Here is a 15,917-nt window from a genome sequence, read left to right on the forward strand (position 1 = left end):
CTTCAAATCGCTTAACTATTGTCATTGTAGTGCGTATGTAATGTGGCGCTGCACTCTGATGTTGTAGGAGAAAACATTTATTAAAAAGGAGGCGTTGGAAAGCTTAAATTTAGCATAAAATTCACTTGAAAATATTCAACGTCGAACTAAAACTGCAGATGTTCAGAAAATTATATTGAAATTATCTTGTACTGTAATTACTAAATATTAAAAGTAATTATAACTATAAAAAAATACTTAACTTTGTAGTAGAACGAAGCAAAATGGAGAGTACAATTATAACAATCATATATTCATTCTACAGACTGAAAAGCCCTGGTAGAATCATTAGAATAAAGATTTTTAATAATAATTTTTAAAAATTTCTAAATGTATGCTTCTCCATTCTCACATGGAGAAGCAAAATGCTCCTTCATGGAATAAATAAAAGGTGACCTTAGTAAATTTTAATAATAAAATAATTAATAATGACAATCAAAAACACATTCCTGCGGAGGGAGCTGGTAGGAACGTTGGGTTGCTCGGTCAATGGCCTGCAGGGTCAACGGCGGCGTGGTGTATTCCGCAAATATGGCCGACTGTGAGGGCGGGCACAAGCCGGCGTGAGTAGGTGAAACGTTGAGTTTTATAAGGGCACCACGGGGTGACCAGCCCCTCCCCACCCAGCCCCACCCCTCCCACCCCCCACCCAGCCCCTCCCCACCCTCCCCTCTCCACCCAGCCCCACCCAGCCCCTCCCCACCCTCCCCACCCAGCCCCTCCCCACCCTCCTCACCCAGCCCCTCCCCACCCTCCCCATCCAGCCCCTCCCCACCCTCCCCTCTCCACCCAGCCCCACCCCCCCCCATTTTTGGATGCACGACGGACGGACACAATAATCCCATGTGGGCTGGTGGAACCAGGTGGTTCCTACCAGTACAATCGTAAATGTTGTGGCTTTGCTCTCCAACACACCGGTGGTGCTGTACTAGTTCCGAATTGGCAACGTTCTGTTTAGGTGACAAACCTTACTAATTGTCTGTGTCGGGTGGTGGCGGGTTTAACGACACAACATTTATACATTTATGCGATCTAACCCACCAAAAAAGCCCTCTTTGTGGTTAATATTGATCGCTAAAGGCCCCTGAGTGTTAAAACTGCCTAGCATTGATTCTAGATTAACCAAACAAAGAAAAACGTCAACTCACCTTCCAGAAGACGAAAGTCATGACTCATCTTCTACCGTGCTCGGAAGATATCTTCCGAACTTCGAAATAAAATGCAGATACATCTTCTAGAAGATATCAAACATGGCTCATCTACCGTGCTCGGCAGATGTCTTCCTAACTTTAAAAAAAACTTAAGCACTGCTTCCAGAAGACAAACGATGACTCATCGTCTACCGTGCTAGGAAGATTCATATCAACATCTGAAAAAAACGCAGATACATCTTCCAGAATACATTATCCATGACTCATTATTTATACCGTACTCGGAAGATTTCTTTCGAACATCTGAAAAAAAAATTTTTGTTACAAATGTACTAAAATATTCTGATCAGCTGATGACGGCTGAAATAAAATTGTTTTACTTTTTAGTGCACTTTAAAATAAAACCGTTTTCTTTAAAAACAATTTAAGGAGTTTATTTTAAAAAAATGTGTCTTTATTTTAACAAGGAATTAATTACAAGGAATATGTTTTGATACTTTTTTAAATACTTCCGGAAGACGGAAGCCATGACGTCATCGTCTAACCTCTAAAAAAACGGGCAGCCTCAATCTTCAGTGGGCGGTAGCCAATGAGGCGTTGATGTAACTTAACATAATTTATGCGGATCACGTGACGGCGCGCGGACCAATGGGGTGCGAGAAGGAGCCGCTTTAATAATCCTGCACTTCGCCCTTGACGAAGACGGTGTTGGCGGTGGTTCTCGGGGCGTCTCTCGGCGGCCGCGCTCTCTCGCCTCGACGATGGCGCTCCCCCTCGTCGCGCTCGTCGTCGCCCTGGCAGTGTTGTCGTCCTCCTCCATGGCGGCTCAGCCCGGTGAGAGGGGAGGGGCGGGCGACGGAGTAAGATGTCACGGCCGGGGCGCGATTATATTTGGTAGCGCGGATAAGCGACCCCAACGGTCTTCTTCGCGCCCCGTTGGTCAGTCGCGCGTCACGTGAGGCGATCTCGGCCAATGGCGTTCGGTGTTGGACTCGCCGTCGCTTATTCGTGCTGCGAATTGTAAACCCGCGGTATTTTATCTGAGGCGTTTTTATTCCTTAACATTTTTAATGTTTTTATTTCGATTTTTTTTATTTACCTTAAACACTGTGGAAACATTTACAGTAGCGACGGCGTGGTCTGGTTACGACGTTCGTGAGATCGGCGGCTTGTCATCTTGAGAGCGAGCGAGAGAAAAAAATGTAAATGTTGCGTGCGATGCGCCCTGCATGCTTAACGATGTGCAAGCCGCCAGTCTTGCTCGATCCACTGCTGGATGAAGGCTTCCCCCCTCAAAGCCTCCGCACCTCCAGCCACACGACACACCACGCTCTACGATATTGACAAGCCTCTACCCAGCGCCGTTTCGCGCAAGATCTCATTTACCCGCTCAGTTCGCGTGTTCCGTCTATTGCGGTTTTTACTGGGCGTCTTGTGTGTAGATGTGTGTGTGTACACGTGTGTGTGTGTACACGAGTGTGTGTGTGTACATGTGTGTGTGTGTGTACATGTGTGTGTGTGTGTACACGTGTGTGTGTGTGTACATGAGTGTGTTGTGGGGAGCGGTGGCGCAGCGGTTAGCACGCAGCGCTACGAACCCGGCTCCCCGAGTTCGATTCCCGCTCATGGCCAACACCAGTGACGATTATCTGAACCGGTCCTGGGCCTCCCCTAGGTCGACTCCGCCTCAAATGAGTACCTGGTGCGATGTGTGCACATCGCCTCTAGGGAGACAAAGGCGGCCGGGCGTGGTGTTGGTCACCCACCCCCTCGTGTGCTGTACCGGCCTTCATATGTGCTCGCTAACAGCACTTGTCCCTACAGTCTGTTAGGCTACACGGGGGATATTTTTTTGGTGGGGGAAATAGATTTTTAGCTCATTCCTCCAGTATACATAAATATGATTCTGATATTTTCCCGCTCTGCATTTAGAATCAACATCACGCGTTTTTAGAGTGTTTGGCTGCTGCTATACGATGACGATGATGAGCCCACTGCTATCATTTGTGAAAAGCCAGGTTACTTCTGAAAAAAAACTACATGGCCCAGTGGGGCCTTACCTGGTCGTATTAAAATAGTTAAATTAGAATCCACGTGCGTTCAGATGAATTGGCTGCTATAAAGTCCCACACTACGATGATGTTGATGATGATAAGCCCACTTCGTTGAGTTATCATTTGTGATAAGCCAGGTCGCTTGTGAAAAAGAACTACATGGCCCTGTGGGGCGTTACCTGGTCGTATTAAATTAGTTTAATTAGAATCAACGTGCGTTCAGATGAATTGGCTGCTATACATTCACATGCTACGATGATGATGATAAGCCCACTTCGTTGAGCTATCATTTGTGATGACGAGGTCACTTCTGAAAAAGAACTACATGGCTCAGTGGGGCCTTACCTGGTAAAATAAAAAATAGTTGTTCCCTCCACGTTTAGAATCGACGTGCGTTCAGATGAATTGACTGCTTTACATTTCTACGTTATGACAAGCCCACTTCGTTGAGCTGTCAGTTGTGATGACGAGGTCACTTCTATAGCTCCGTGCGACCCTTACCTGGTATAAAATAAAATGAAATGTTTAGTTTGGGAAGGGATCCATCGCTTTGGCAGTTCGCTCCTTTGCGATTCTCGATCATCGCCTGTCCATCATCATCGTCCCCTCTGGTCGTGTGAAGGACGCCTCGTCAAGCCCAAGGCACCGACTGATATTTCTGAATAATGCGAATGTTGTCAGTAACATTGCGATGTGTTTCTCTAATTGGTGTTGTTCCTCTCTTTGTCTCTCAGTGACTTTCCCAGCACGCGTGTGTGTGTCTCACTTTTTCTTTCAGTTTGTCGGAGCATCGTGAAGTAATTAATATTCTATGTATGTGTGTTGAAATTCTTTCGCACCGTACGTAGCCCACCGTGATAATCGAAGTTTGGGGGGGGGGGGGGGAGCCAACAAATTAAACACGAAAATCTATTTTAAAGAAATTAGTTTTCCGTAGATTACCAACACCAGTGACCGATTGTCGTCCGATGTGTGTGCGTATTTACATCTTCTCACAGTAATTTAACGGTGAATTATTATCGGTGTGAATCCACAAAGACAAAGATCCCCCCCCCCCCCCCCGTATAGCCTGAACAGATTGCTGGGGCAAGTGCTGTTAGCAAGCAGCAGCTATCAAGGCCGGCATGGCACACCAGGGGGTGGGTGGCCAACACAACTCCTGGCCGCCTTTGTCTCCCCAGTGGTGATGTTAATTACACGCCACACTGGTGTGATTCCACACACACAACATTAAAACGTGGGGTTTTGCCATCTCGCAAGGTTCAAATTAGTACCACGTTGTGAAAAATGTAACATCGTGGCTGCCAATGCATTGACTGACCCCCACCCCGTCATAGAAATGTGGAATTCCTAGAATATCTTAGGCATGTTAAACGAAAATCGGTGACCACCTCCCCCCACGTTCATTTGATGTGGAAGCAACTTTAACTTTCCATTGGGTGCCTCTTTCTCCATTTATTCTCTCTGTGTCTCTCTGCATTTCTCTTCACGTCTCACCATGAGTGTCTCTGTGTCTGTCTCTCTTCGTCTCTCTATCCCTCGGCTCTGGGATTTTTCCATTGCCAGCCAGAGACTGAACGCTGCTTGCTCGATGTCGAGTGATTTTTTTTTTGGTTTGTAATTTTGAGCCGCGTTTGCGCGTTCTGAGACCGCGATGAAGGAAGCGATGGTTCACTGCAACGCTAACCAGAGACCAAAGACAAAGATCCCCCGTATAGCCCTAATAGGCTGGAGGGGCAAGTGCTGAACCTATGAAGGCCGGCACGGCACACGAGGGGCTGGGTGGCCAACACCACGCCTGGCCGCTTTCGTCTACCGAGTTCCGATGTTTACACACCGCACCATGCACTCGTTTTTGAGACTGAATTGGCCAAGAGGAGTCCCAGGACCAGTTCAGATAATCGTCACTGGTGGTGTTGGTCGCGAGCGGGAATTGAACTCGGGATCGCTGAGTTCGTAGCGCAGTGCGCTAACCGCTAGGCTTACCGCTCCCCACTGACCAGAGACTACCATTCTGTCTAGTGGCAGCAGATCCATTCCAGTGACTCTGGTCCTCACAGTGGGCACTATGCAGCGTTTTCCCACGTGCTCTATGCGAGAGTGAGGTTAATCCCAAGACCCTCAAAATAACACGTTCCTTCGGAGTGGGCAGGTAGGAGCTTGGTTGGACAGCACATTCGTGCACTACAGACAAACAAATATGCACGACAGACAAATAATCCCTGGTGGGCAGTGTGGAACCTGTTGTTCCTACCTGTAATACTCGGTTCTTAGACCTGCAATTAGAGCTAAATTAGGCGCGGGACCAAATTTAACAAGATGTTTTAAGCAGAATCTGAACGGTGTGTCTCCCCTTGACTATATCGAAGCAGTGTGAGTGTGGTCGGTGTACATTACAACGTCAACAAAATTGGCATCAGCGTTTCAATAAAATCACGTGAGTTATGGGTCACAAGATCGCGTAGAGTCGAGTGTTTGCCGGTGTGGGGAGCACCCTTTATAGCTGATGCTACTTGCTAACAGCACTTGCCCCAACAGTCTGTTAAGGCTATATAGGTGGGATCTTTATCTTTGTGTGCATGCGAGGGTGTTTGACATTGGGGGAGCGATGCTTGTAGAAATTAGCACGCCGTGCTACGAACCTGACGACCCAAGTTCCATTCCCACTCACGGTCGTCACCAGTGACGATTATCTGACACGGGCCTGGGCCTCCCCTAGGTCGACTCGGCCTCAAAATGTGTACGTAATGCGGTGTGTAAACATTGCCACTGCGGAGACAAAGACAGCCGTGCGTGGTACTGGCTACCCCGCCCCTCCTCGTGTGCCATGCCGGCCTTCATAGGTGCTCTCCAACAGAACTTGTCCCAACATTTTGTGAAGTCTACACGGTTGGGGGGGTCTTTCTGTGTGCATCTTTATAAAGTATCCTCACATCGGCCTTCGCGGTCTGTAACAGGAAGCGCAAAGGTTTGCGTTTTTTCTCGAACACGAGCAGTTGCGATGAATCGAGACCTGGCCCCCTGGTCTCCGATGTCACTGTGGCCCCTACCTCCACCAGCGTGTGCAGCTTGCCGCGGTCTTGCCTCATGCGGGCTGTGCGCGTTGTGAAATGCCTGTTCACGCACGGACGCAGATGGCGGAGCCGCAGGCCCGAACTGAACAGCTGTGAAAAAAATCTTTGTAGCTCATCAGATTCCTCGAGTAAAAATAAATATTCTGATTCTGATATTCCCCTCCACGTTTAGAGTCAATATCACGCATTTAGAGATATTTGACGGCTGCTGTAAATTTCCGCATGATGAAGAGCCACTTGAATTTCGATTTAAAGCTTTCGTGACAGCAAGGATTCATCTTCTTGGTTCTTTCGGTAAAGTCACGTAGAATGGAAATAATAAAATAATAAAAATAAACATTCAATAATTCTCATTATTTTATTATGTTTTATTATTATAATTTTATTATTTCCATTCTACGTGACTTTACCGAAAGAACCAAGAAGAAGAGCCACTTGGTCGCGCTATCATTTGTGGTGGCACAGGTCGCTTCTGAACAAGAGTTATGTAGCAGCTCAGTGGGGCCTTACCTGGTAAAATAAAACAAATATTTGTTTTCCTCGAGGCCAAATAGTGGCGCTGAGCACATTGGATTAGAGGTGAGCCGAGAGAGACGACGCAGAGAGACACAAGACACCAAGGGAATGTGACGTGGAGAGAGGCACAGGGAGAGGTGTCTATCTCTCTGGCTTTGTCCGCCACCACAGAGTGACCGATTGAGAGATCAAGGCAGAGACAGATGAGAAGCATTCGGACAACGAAAGTCTGACATGGAAACACAGAGAGAGATAGGAGGCAAGCGGAGACATAAGATCCCATGTATAGATATTATCGTCTTTTCAGGTCAGTGCTGTTAGCAAGCACCTATTAAGGCCGGCACAGCACACGAGGTGGTGGTGTGACCACCGTTTGTTGCCCGAGTGCTGGTGTCTACACACTACCAGGTAATAATTTCAGGCCGAGTCGACCTAGGTGAGGTAAAGTACTGGTTCGCATTTTACTTGCAACTGACATTAGCCGTGGCAAGTTTTGTAATGCAGGGTGCTCGTCATGATACCGCCATTCCCCCACAGACAACAGACAAAGATTCCCCGTATAGCCTTAAGAGACTGTAACAGCAAGTGCTGTTAGTGAGCAGCTCCTATGAAAGCCATTACAGCACACGAGGGGGTTGGTGGCCAGCACCACGCCTGGCTGCCTTTGTCTCCCTGGTGGCAGTATTTACACACCCACACCAGGTCCTCATTTGATGCTGTGTCGACTGAGGGAAGACCCAGGACCGGTTTGGATATTCGTCACCGGTATTGACCGTGAGCGGGAATCTAACTCTGGTTTCCGGGTTTGTAGCGCAGTGCACTAATCGCTCCCGGGAATCTAGCTCGGTTCATAGCACGGTGAACTCGCTACACAACCAACCCACAGACGCACTCGGAGGGACAGACACCGAGAATTGGAGAGAGACGGACATTGAGACGTTAATTATCACGCATGGAGAGAAAGACCGAGACACACACACACGGGACGAGTGGATGTCGATGTACAGCTGTCTTGGCAATCCACTGCTGGATGAGGGCCTACACAAGCTACGTTGGACTTGGTAGTTATTTGGCCACGGATTCTATCCTTGCGCATGGTGGCAGCAATGTGTGTTCAGGAGCCCCCAATCCTATTGTCGAGGGCCTCCAGGCGAAATGGACGTCACTTATTTTTGACAGCGAATTGCTGCATGCCAAGTCGGTGCCGGTTTTATCGGGGGGTTGGGGGGGCTTAAAAAACTGCATGAAAATCCATTAATTGACTCATGAGAGTAATCGTACAATGGACTATGCATTTTGTTTTTTTTTCACCAAACTTCATTGGTCTAATGGGCCCGTCTGTATCATGCGGTTTCAATTATAAACGGCTTAAAGGATTTTTGCGCGAGCACATTTTTTTTGGGCCCAAAAAAAATGGGCTCGCACACATCTCGATGGAACGTCACCCCCCCCCCCCCCCCGTTCATATACTTTCATCACAATTCAGTAAGGCAGCGTGAAAGTGACTTTCGTACCGAGTCTTAATTGTAGCCCTGCAATGTAAATGGGGAAAGTAATTTTTTAGTCGTAACTCCTTAATAATAATAAATAGGGGGAAGACATTTTAACAAATTGGGTCACTGGCTTTTTTGACTCAACAATTCCCTGCCTTTTTGGTTACTCGTGGGGTACGTTTTGCCCCAAAACCAAAATGTAATTTTGAAAACCCCGCACTAATGCGGGTAAGCAGGTCGTGAGAATTCCCAAATATTCTTTCAATCCACTGCTGGATGAATGCCCCTCGCTCCCTCCCTGCCGCGCACACGTCATCGTCGGTCATGGCGGACGCTTGACTATACTTTGTCAAGCTGGTCCGGGTAGATTAATGAAGTCAGGGGGACCCCAGCACCTGTTAAAATATCACTCGGCACTGGTTTTAAGTCATGTCTAGCCTGGATAACTGAATTTAGTTCAGAACTCGCAAACACTACCTCGTGCAGGAAGATCCTCTGTGTTTGACCATCCGCGAAGCTGCTCCTCGTCCACCCTGAATCGCATCCCGCCGCACAAACCATGGCAGCAGTAGATGGGGACACCTGATGATGTGGGTCATCATCCAGAACAAGACCGTACACAACGTGCGGCAACGCGATGCCCCGATCGACAAATACGAAGAAAGCGACATCATCAAGTTCATGTTCATTTATTAGGTGTAGCCCTGTGAGCCATTCGGCTCTTGAATCGGGTGCAACCGCAACAAACAAAAAACAAAAACATGAACAAAAAACATCTTAAGTGAATATGTGACTAAGTGCAAACAGAAAATCCAAGAAAAGACAGCAAAATATTGCAGAAAAAAATCACTGTACACCAACGCTGTGTGCAAAAATCCCAGTGGGATGCAAGTCAAACAACAACAACAACCACAAGACAACTTAGATTAAGGCCATCAGTTTAACTCTGTACTACAACAAACAAACATGGCTAATCCAATACACTTTTCGAAATCGCCAAAATAAAGCCATGAAAGCAATGAAACGGTGATCATAGGAACTGTGACAGAATTTTCACAATAAATGGCATAAACATGTACTACCAAAACCCTGCAGCCATAGCTGATGTTGATGATACACTACTCCGCTGGCCCCTGACGTGGTTGTCTGTGGCTTTTGACCACATTGAATATGAAATGGTAGTCGTTGTTCTGCATCTACACCAGCAGCCATACAACAACAAGAAGAATTTGATGGCCATCAATCCAATTCAAGTCACCGGGTTTCTTAGCCACGGTGCGCTAACCTGCCGTGGCACCGTTCTTCCCCCAAGTTGATTGGTCGCCGTTATTTTACCGTCCGAGGAGCCCACTCAGACTACGGTCTCTTTACAGTCATGGCCTGGGCCCATAATGGGATGAAGCTAAACACATTCCTTTTATATATATGGGGGGGGACTAGCCTAACCATCTCGCCCACACACCCCCCTCCCCGAAAGACTAAACCAAGATACATTTTTATTCATATCGCCTTATTAAATAGAGTAGAACCCCTCTTAACGACCACCCATGTTAACGACTAATCGCTTAACGACAGGCCTCTATAGAGCCCAATGTGTAGTGTATAGTATATAGTAGTTTAGAGTAGTGTAGTGTATAGTGTAGTGCCTCCATAGAGCCTAATGTGTTCGCTTACCAACCGTTCCCCTGTTAACGACAGGCTGTTGTAGGTACAGTAAATATGAATTAAGGCTTTGATTAACTATGTTTCTTTTAATATTATGTATTTATAATATTGTTAGTATCTTTTATGTATTAATATCTATTATCTAAATATTATAAAGTACGTTTTTTTGGGTGGATAACTTTCGATCTTATCGGAATGAATTATACCTTTTTAACGTGTATTTCCTATACTTGCTTAACCACCGGTTTCGTGGAACAAATTATCGTCATTCAGAGGGCTTCTACCAGAGGTGGGACAAAGTCATTGTTATGCAAGTCCAAGTCGAGTCGCAAGTCATCAAATTCATGACTCGAGTCTGACTCGAGTCCAAGTCACATGACTCGAGTCCACATCTCATAGGTGGGACAAAGTCATTGTTATGCAAGTCCAAGTCGAGTCGCAAGTCATCAAATTCATGACTCGAGTCTGACTCGAGTCCAAGTCACATGACTCGAGTCCACACCTCTGGCTTCTACTGTACTTTACACTTCGTATGACAGGCAAACCAAATGTAATTTTCCCGCAATCTGCCACCTTTCCCGGCGGACTGTGAAGCCCCCTCCGCTGGTGTAATGTCATCGCTTTCCTCTTGTGTTGGATGACTTTTGCGCGGGGTGCGATACGGACAAAAAAAATGATCCTCTCGTTTACCGCCCACAAACGGGCCGTCGCTTGGCAACAGCTCGCTCTCCCGCGTAGGCGACGAAGATGAGAGAGAGGAAGGGAGAGCGAGCGAGGGAGAGAGCGAGAGTCCCCTTGCATCGACACCGCCTACGTAAATCATTCACGGGTCTGTTGGAGCTATAATACTGATCAAGGTCAAAGCGATATTCCACTCATGTAGTCAACATCCCGCCACCGAAGCACCCAAAACGAACATTGAAGAAGCATTGCTCAGATATTTTTTTACAGTCCTGAACCATTGGTACAAATTCCACATTTTTGTGACATGAGGTGGTGGTGGTGAATCTATCCCCTGGACAACCACGGTTGACATCCCCACAGTGGTGCTCGTTTTAATGACCCCATAGGGATGATGGGCTGAGGTCAACCTCCAAACCGGGGTGCAAGACTTCCTCACTCCACAGCCGAGCCACCCGGCCAGGTATAGTTTACGATGATATTAATTCGGTGAATCGGTTTTCGCATCATTCTTGTATAGCTCTCAAGGGATATCAAGGAGGCCCGGCTTCACAGATGGATATGGTCTGCCAGTAGTGGCCAATGTTGCAATGTGGTCTTACCTATTTAGGTAATTAGTGGTTCATTTTATAATTGAGCATATTTATTACTTGACACCTGCACACACGGGGCCGAATCTTTTTCTTTCTAATTCACACCGATGACGGTATTAACCAGGGTGGTGGCCACGGCGGGGGCATCGAACTGCGAACTTCTGCAACGAGCTGCAAACACGCGCCGCTCATCAACGTTTCCACCCGCACGTGCTTCAGTGCCGTGCGTTTGAGTAAATGCTAGTGTTGATTTTTGCGGCACCAGTTACCATTAGCATAATTTATCCCCCCCCCCCCCGGATTTCCAAAAGCTCCCCCACTAGATTCCATCGTCCCCCCCCCTCCCCGCGTTCCTACCCTACCCACCTTCGGCCGCCTCGCCACACATCCTCGCCGACTGAGCGAGTTGCCTACGTGTGCTTACACACGCCTGCACGCTCGCTCACGCCGAGTTCCAGAAACGGTGACGTGCATTGTATCGATTCGTCCAGTCCCTTGGCCTTTTTTGTTATCCGTAGCGCATGAGCCCCAAGGGTGGTGTGGGGCGGTCGCTATCTCCGGATGTGGTGGAAAACCTCACCGTGGAAATTTAGTGTTTTTTACACTGAAGAAACGATTATTTTTACCAAACGCTGCGTGATGACGCTACGCTGTGGTGAGACCGGCTGCAAAATGCCAAATGTCCTCGTGATCAACGGCTCGGGCGATTTAATGATGACCGCACATTCGCCTTCGTATTCTTAGATGAGCGGGCAACCCGACAGGGCGAGTCCAGCAAAGGATGGACGATGGCGAAGAAATCGCTGCGCTATGAGGAATGTGAGGGATCCTCCATGATGATTCCTCCATTATTATATCTTGACGAGTCTCCAAATTCACACCCGTATAAACGCTGTTGCAATACACCAAGCGGTTCAAAGCAGTTTTTTTTCCCTTGAATTTTGTAAGCATGTATGTTGAACCTCTTTCGCATCGTACGTAGCCAACCGTGCAATTCGTAAGATGCAATCGCTGAGATTCCCTTACTCTTTCCCATTTCGGTCTCCCTGAAGGCCGAAATTGACAGTTCTGTTATGATGCTGCTTATTATTTCTCCAGCAGCGCACCGTCAGTGTTGGCGCTTGCATTTGCTTCCTCTCCCCCCCCCCCCGTTTGTCAGTACACCACACACACACACCCCTTGTATTTTCCCTACTGGGAACAGAATTAAATGTAATTGTGTTGTTCTGCCACACATTGAAACGTCGCTTTTAAAATGGTCTCGATCACAGCCATTTGTCGCGTTCGTCCGCGGTGATGGCGGCAGCAGTGGCGGTGTGGATATAGTTTCCTATTCTTGGCGTAATGTTCAGCCCGCCAGTTTGGATGTCACGTGCCGCCGATGTTAGCCGTGCTCTGGAATCGAATGCATATGGGGTCTGGGTTTCCACGGGGCAGCCCGCTCACCCGCCGAGACTCTGTTCTGGACATGGGGTGTATGACAACAGTCCATCGCCCAGCAGTTGATTGACACCGGCTGTGACCGACACTGGAACTCTTGTCTTAGTGCACTATGAGACGATGTCAATTACGATAGTGGATTGCTGCCACAGTGGTGTAATGGTTTGCACGCTGGACTTGCAAATCAGAGGTTGCCGGTTCGATTCAATTTCATCCCCCCGCTCCTCCTCGCCTCTGGTGAACCCGTTGATGCTGCAAGCTGGACAAAGTCGATCGCCAGGTCACCATGGGTTATTTTCATCTCTTCCAAGATGTCCGGCCAGTTTAGAAGAGTAGGCCCAAGTACTCCCCTTAGTGATTGGGCCCTCCTAAAGCGCTTATCTTGCGGTGCGAGCAAGCAATTGCGGGGCTGCACCTTTATCGTTTTAGTTGACCGTTTGGTGGCTAGTGGATGTTAATTTCCTTGCCTGGTATACAGGAGGTCGTGGGTTCGATTGCGTGTCTCTTTCTCTCCCTGTGGTCGTGTGGATGTTCCTCCGGGGTTTTCCCTCCACATTTAGAATCAGCATCACACATTTTAGAGTTATTGTCTGCTTTAAATTTCCATGCTATGATAAGCCCACTTCGTTGAGCTATCGTTTGTGATAACCAGGTCGCTTCTGAAAAAAAGAACCCTTTTATTTAGCTCGTTGGGCCCTTAACGGGTAAAATAAAAAAAATATCTTAGTTTAGTCTGTCGCGTTTATTTTTAACGACGCCTTACGGCACGACCCCAACAATCGCATTGGAGAGGGCGGCACAACCGCGAGCAAACCGATGCCAGTGGGTGGTGGTTCCGCTCCTGGTGTTTTTCTTTTTTTACGATCAGTGGAAACAAGAAGATGCTCGGTGTAGTCGGCATTTTGCTTCGTTCATCATTTCGTAAATATGTTTTTTTTACTTTGCTGTACCACTTGCGGTGTTCGCTTGTAATGCCACCATTTTAACACGTAGTAGGAGGCTTTCGCGACCAATATTATCCACAGCAAGAGGCTTTTATGGGGTTAGATCGCGTAAATATAAACGTGCCGTTAAACCCCACCCACAACTAATAACCCAACCAATAATAGATATCCCATTGTAATTTATGTGAATCCATTAAACGTCGCCCCCCCACCCCCCTCTGGTCTTCGCACCTGATTTGCTCACAAGTGACGACGTCGCATTTGTACCCCGCTCTATTTCAGACCGAAACAGGAGGAGGATTTCTCCACAGCCCTCTGGCTGTAGCCTCATGACGCTGGTTATAATTACCGGCGAAATGTCACGGTACTTGAATTGTAAATGTAGTGGATTTAACTCTCCAACACACAACCAGTTAGTGCTGAACTAGTAACGAATCGGTACGCTTTGTTTTCCTTGATGAACCTTGCTAATTGGCTGTGTTGGGTGGTGGCGGGTTTAACAACACATTTATTTTTACAAGATCGAAGCCCCCAAAAAAACCTCTGTGGATAATCGCACCGTTTGTTGCACACGGGGACGTGGGGCGAGCCGAGGGTAATTCATATTCTGTGCACGCTTCTCTGCGGCCAGCCCTGGGTAGAAGACTTCGTACAAAAAACAAATGGGAGAGAGAGGGAGAGCGCAAATCAATTAATTGTTCAGAGAATCAATAAAGTATGGCCCTTAATGCGTGCACACACGAAAAAAAACAGACAAAGATCCCCTGTGTAGCCTGAACAGACTGTTGGGGCAAGTGCTGTTAGCGAGCACCTAATGAAGGCCAGAATGGCACACGAGGGGGTGGGGTGGCCAACACCATGCCCGACCGCCTTTGTCTCCCCAGTGGCGACGTTTACACACCGCACCGGTACTCATTTGAGTCAACCTATGGGACACCCAGGACCCGTTCGGATAATCCTCACTTGTGTTGGCCGTGAGCGGGAATCGAACTCTGGTCGCTGGGTTCGTAGCACCGCGTGCTAACCGCTACACTACCTCGTGTGCACACACACACACAGACTACCCACCCCCCCCTTATAGGCTTAACAGATTATTGGGGACAAGTGCTGTTTGTGAGTGTCTAAGGCCGGCCTTGCACAAAAGGGGTGGGTGGCTGATGTTTACACATCACGGCAGGTGCTCCTTTTGAAGTCGCCCCCTCCTGAGGCCCCATGACCTCGGTCAGATGTTCATCGCCCGATTTTTGGTTGCCAAGCGGGAATCGAACTCTGGTCCCCCGGTTCACGGCACAGCACACTAACCACGGCACCACCACTTCCAGTATAACATGTCGTGTTGTCCTTCCTCTGATTAGAACGGTTTGGCTACGTACGGTGTGAAAGAAGTGCAACACACACACAAGCTGCCCATAGCCTAACACTACCAATCGACTCCACACTGCCCAAAGCCTAACACTACCAATAGACTCAACACTGCCCATAGCCTAACACTACCAATAGACTGCCCACAGACTCAACACTGCACCTCCAATTCACACGGTTGGCTATATACGGTGCGAAAGAAGTTTAACACGTATACGCACACGCGCATCGCGTAAGTCCAAAATCCGGAGTGTTTTCTTTTTCCTCCGTGTGCAGTTGGACTGAACCTTGAGCTGGGATTCATAAGTCATGTATATGAATGCATCCTGGAATGGATTTGCAACGCACGCTTGTCCTCAGAAGCGTTTAATTTGGCCACGGTAACATTCTGTTCTCAGCCGCACAGCGAGATGTCAATACTTTTGGCAACTGCATTTTATTCGTTTCGTAAAAAGGGCCCCTTCTCTAAAGGATATGTTGTCTACTCTTCCGTGCCGGTCAAATGCCTTGGAAGAGGTGGGCTTACCCACACTTGTTTGTTTGTATGTATAGTGACTCTTTATTATTTATGGCACTTCGCGCAAGTAACTCAACTTAGACGGGGATAACGCACAGACCACTTGTGCCAGGGATAACGCACAGGGATGGCACGCAGCTAGCGACGGCGTGAAGACAGCGATGTGAAGACAGTCGACCCCGATCCCACGGCAGCCCCGACCCTTGCCTCTCGCCTCCTTTTATTCCCGGCGTCGCCCTCACTCTGCCCCCGGCCACTCCCCCTTTCTCAAACCTTCTACCCCATTCCCAAACTTCCCAGTTGGTTCTCCTTCTGCGATTTTCCCCTCGTGACCACTGGGCCAAGCACTGTCTCCACCCACGCACTGTCCCTACACATGTATGTATGT

At 48.0% G+C, this 15,917-nt stretch overlaps 1 protein-coding gene across 2 annotated transcripts in view; it reads left to right on the forward strand.

Annotated features, from left to right (window-relative positions):
- The first annotated feature begins 1,830 nt into the window (after positions 1–1,830).
- LOC144950715 (neuroplastin-like) overlaps positions 1,831–15,917 on the forward strand; it is a 43,775-nt gene continuing 29,688 nt past the window's right edge. The window contains exon 1 of one of the 2 annotated variants that reach the window (XM_078880787.1): positions 1,831–2,024. In XM_078880787.1, coding sequence (XP_078736913.1) covers positions 1,952–2,024 — 73 coding nt within the window. In that variant the 5' untranslated portion in view covers positions 1,831–1,951. The remainder of the gene's footprint in view (positions 2,025–15,917) is intronic. The other variant, XM_078880788.1, reaches the window with a different exon arrangement.

This window comes from Lampetra fluviatilis, chromosome 59 (assembly GCF_964198595.1).
Source record: "Lampetra fluviatilis chromosome 59, kcLamFluv1.1, whole genome shotgun sequence".
Taxonomy (NCBI): Eukaryota; Metazoa; Chordata; class Hyperoartia; order Petromyzontiformes; family Petromyzontidae; genus Lampetra; species Lampetra fluviatilis.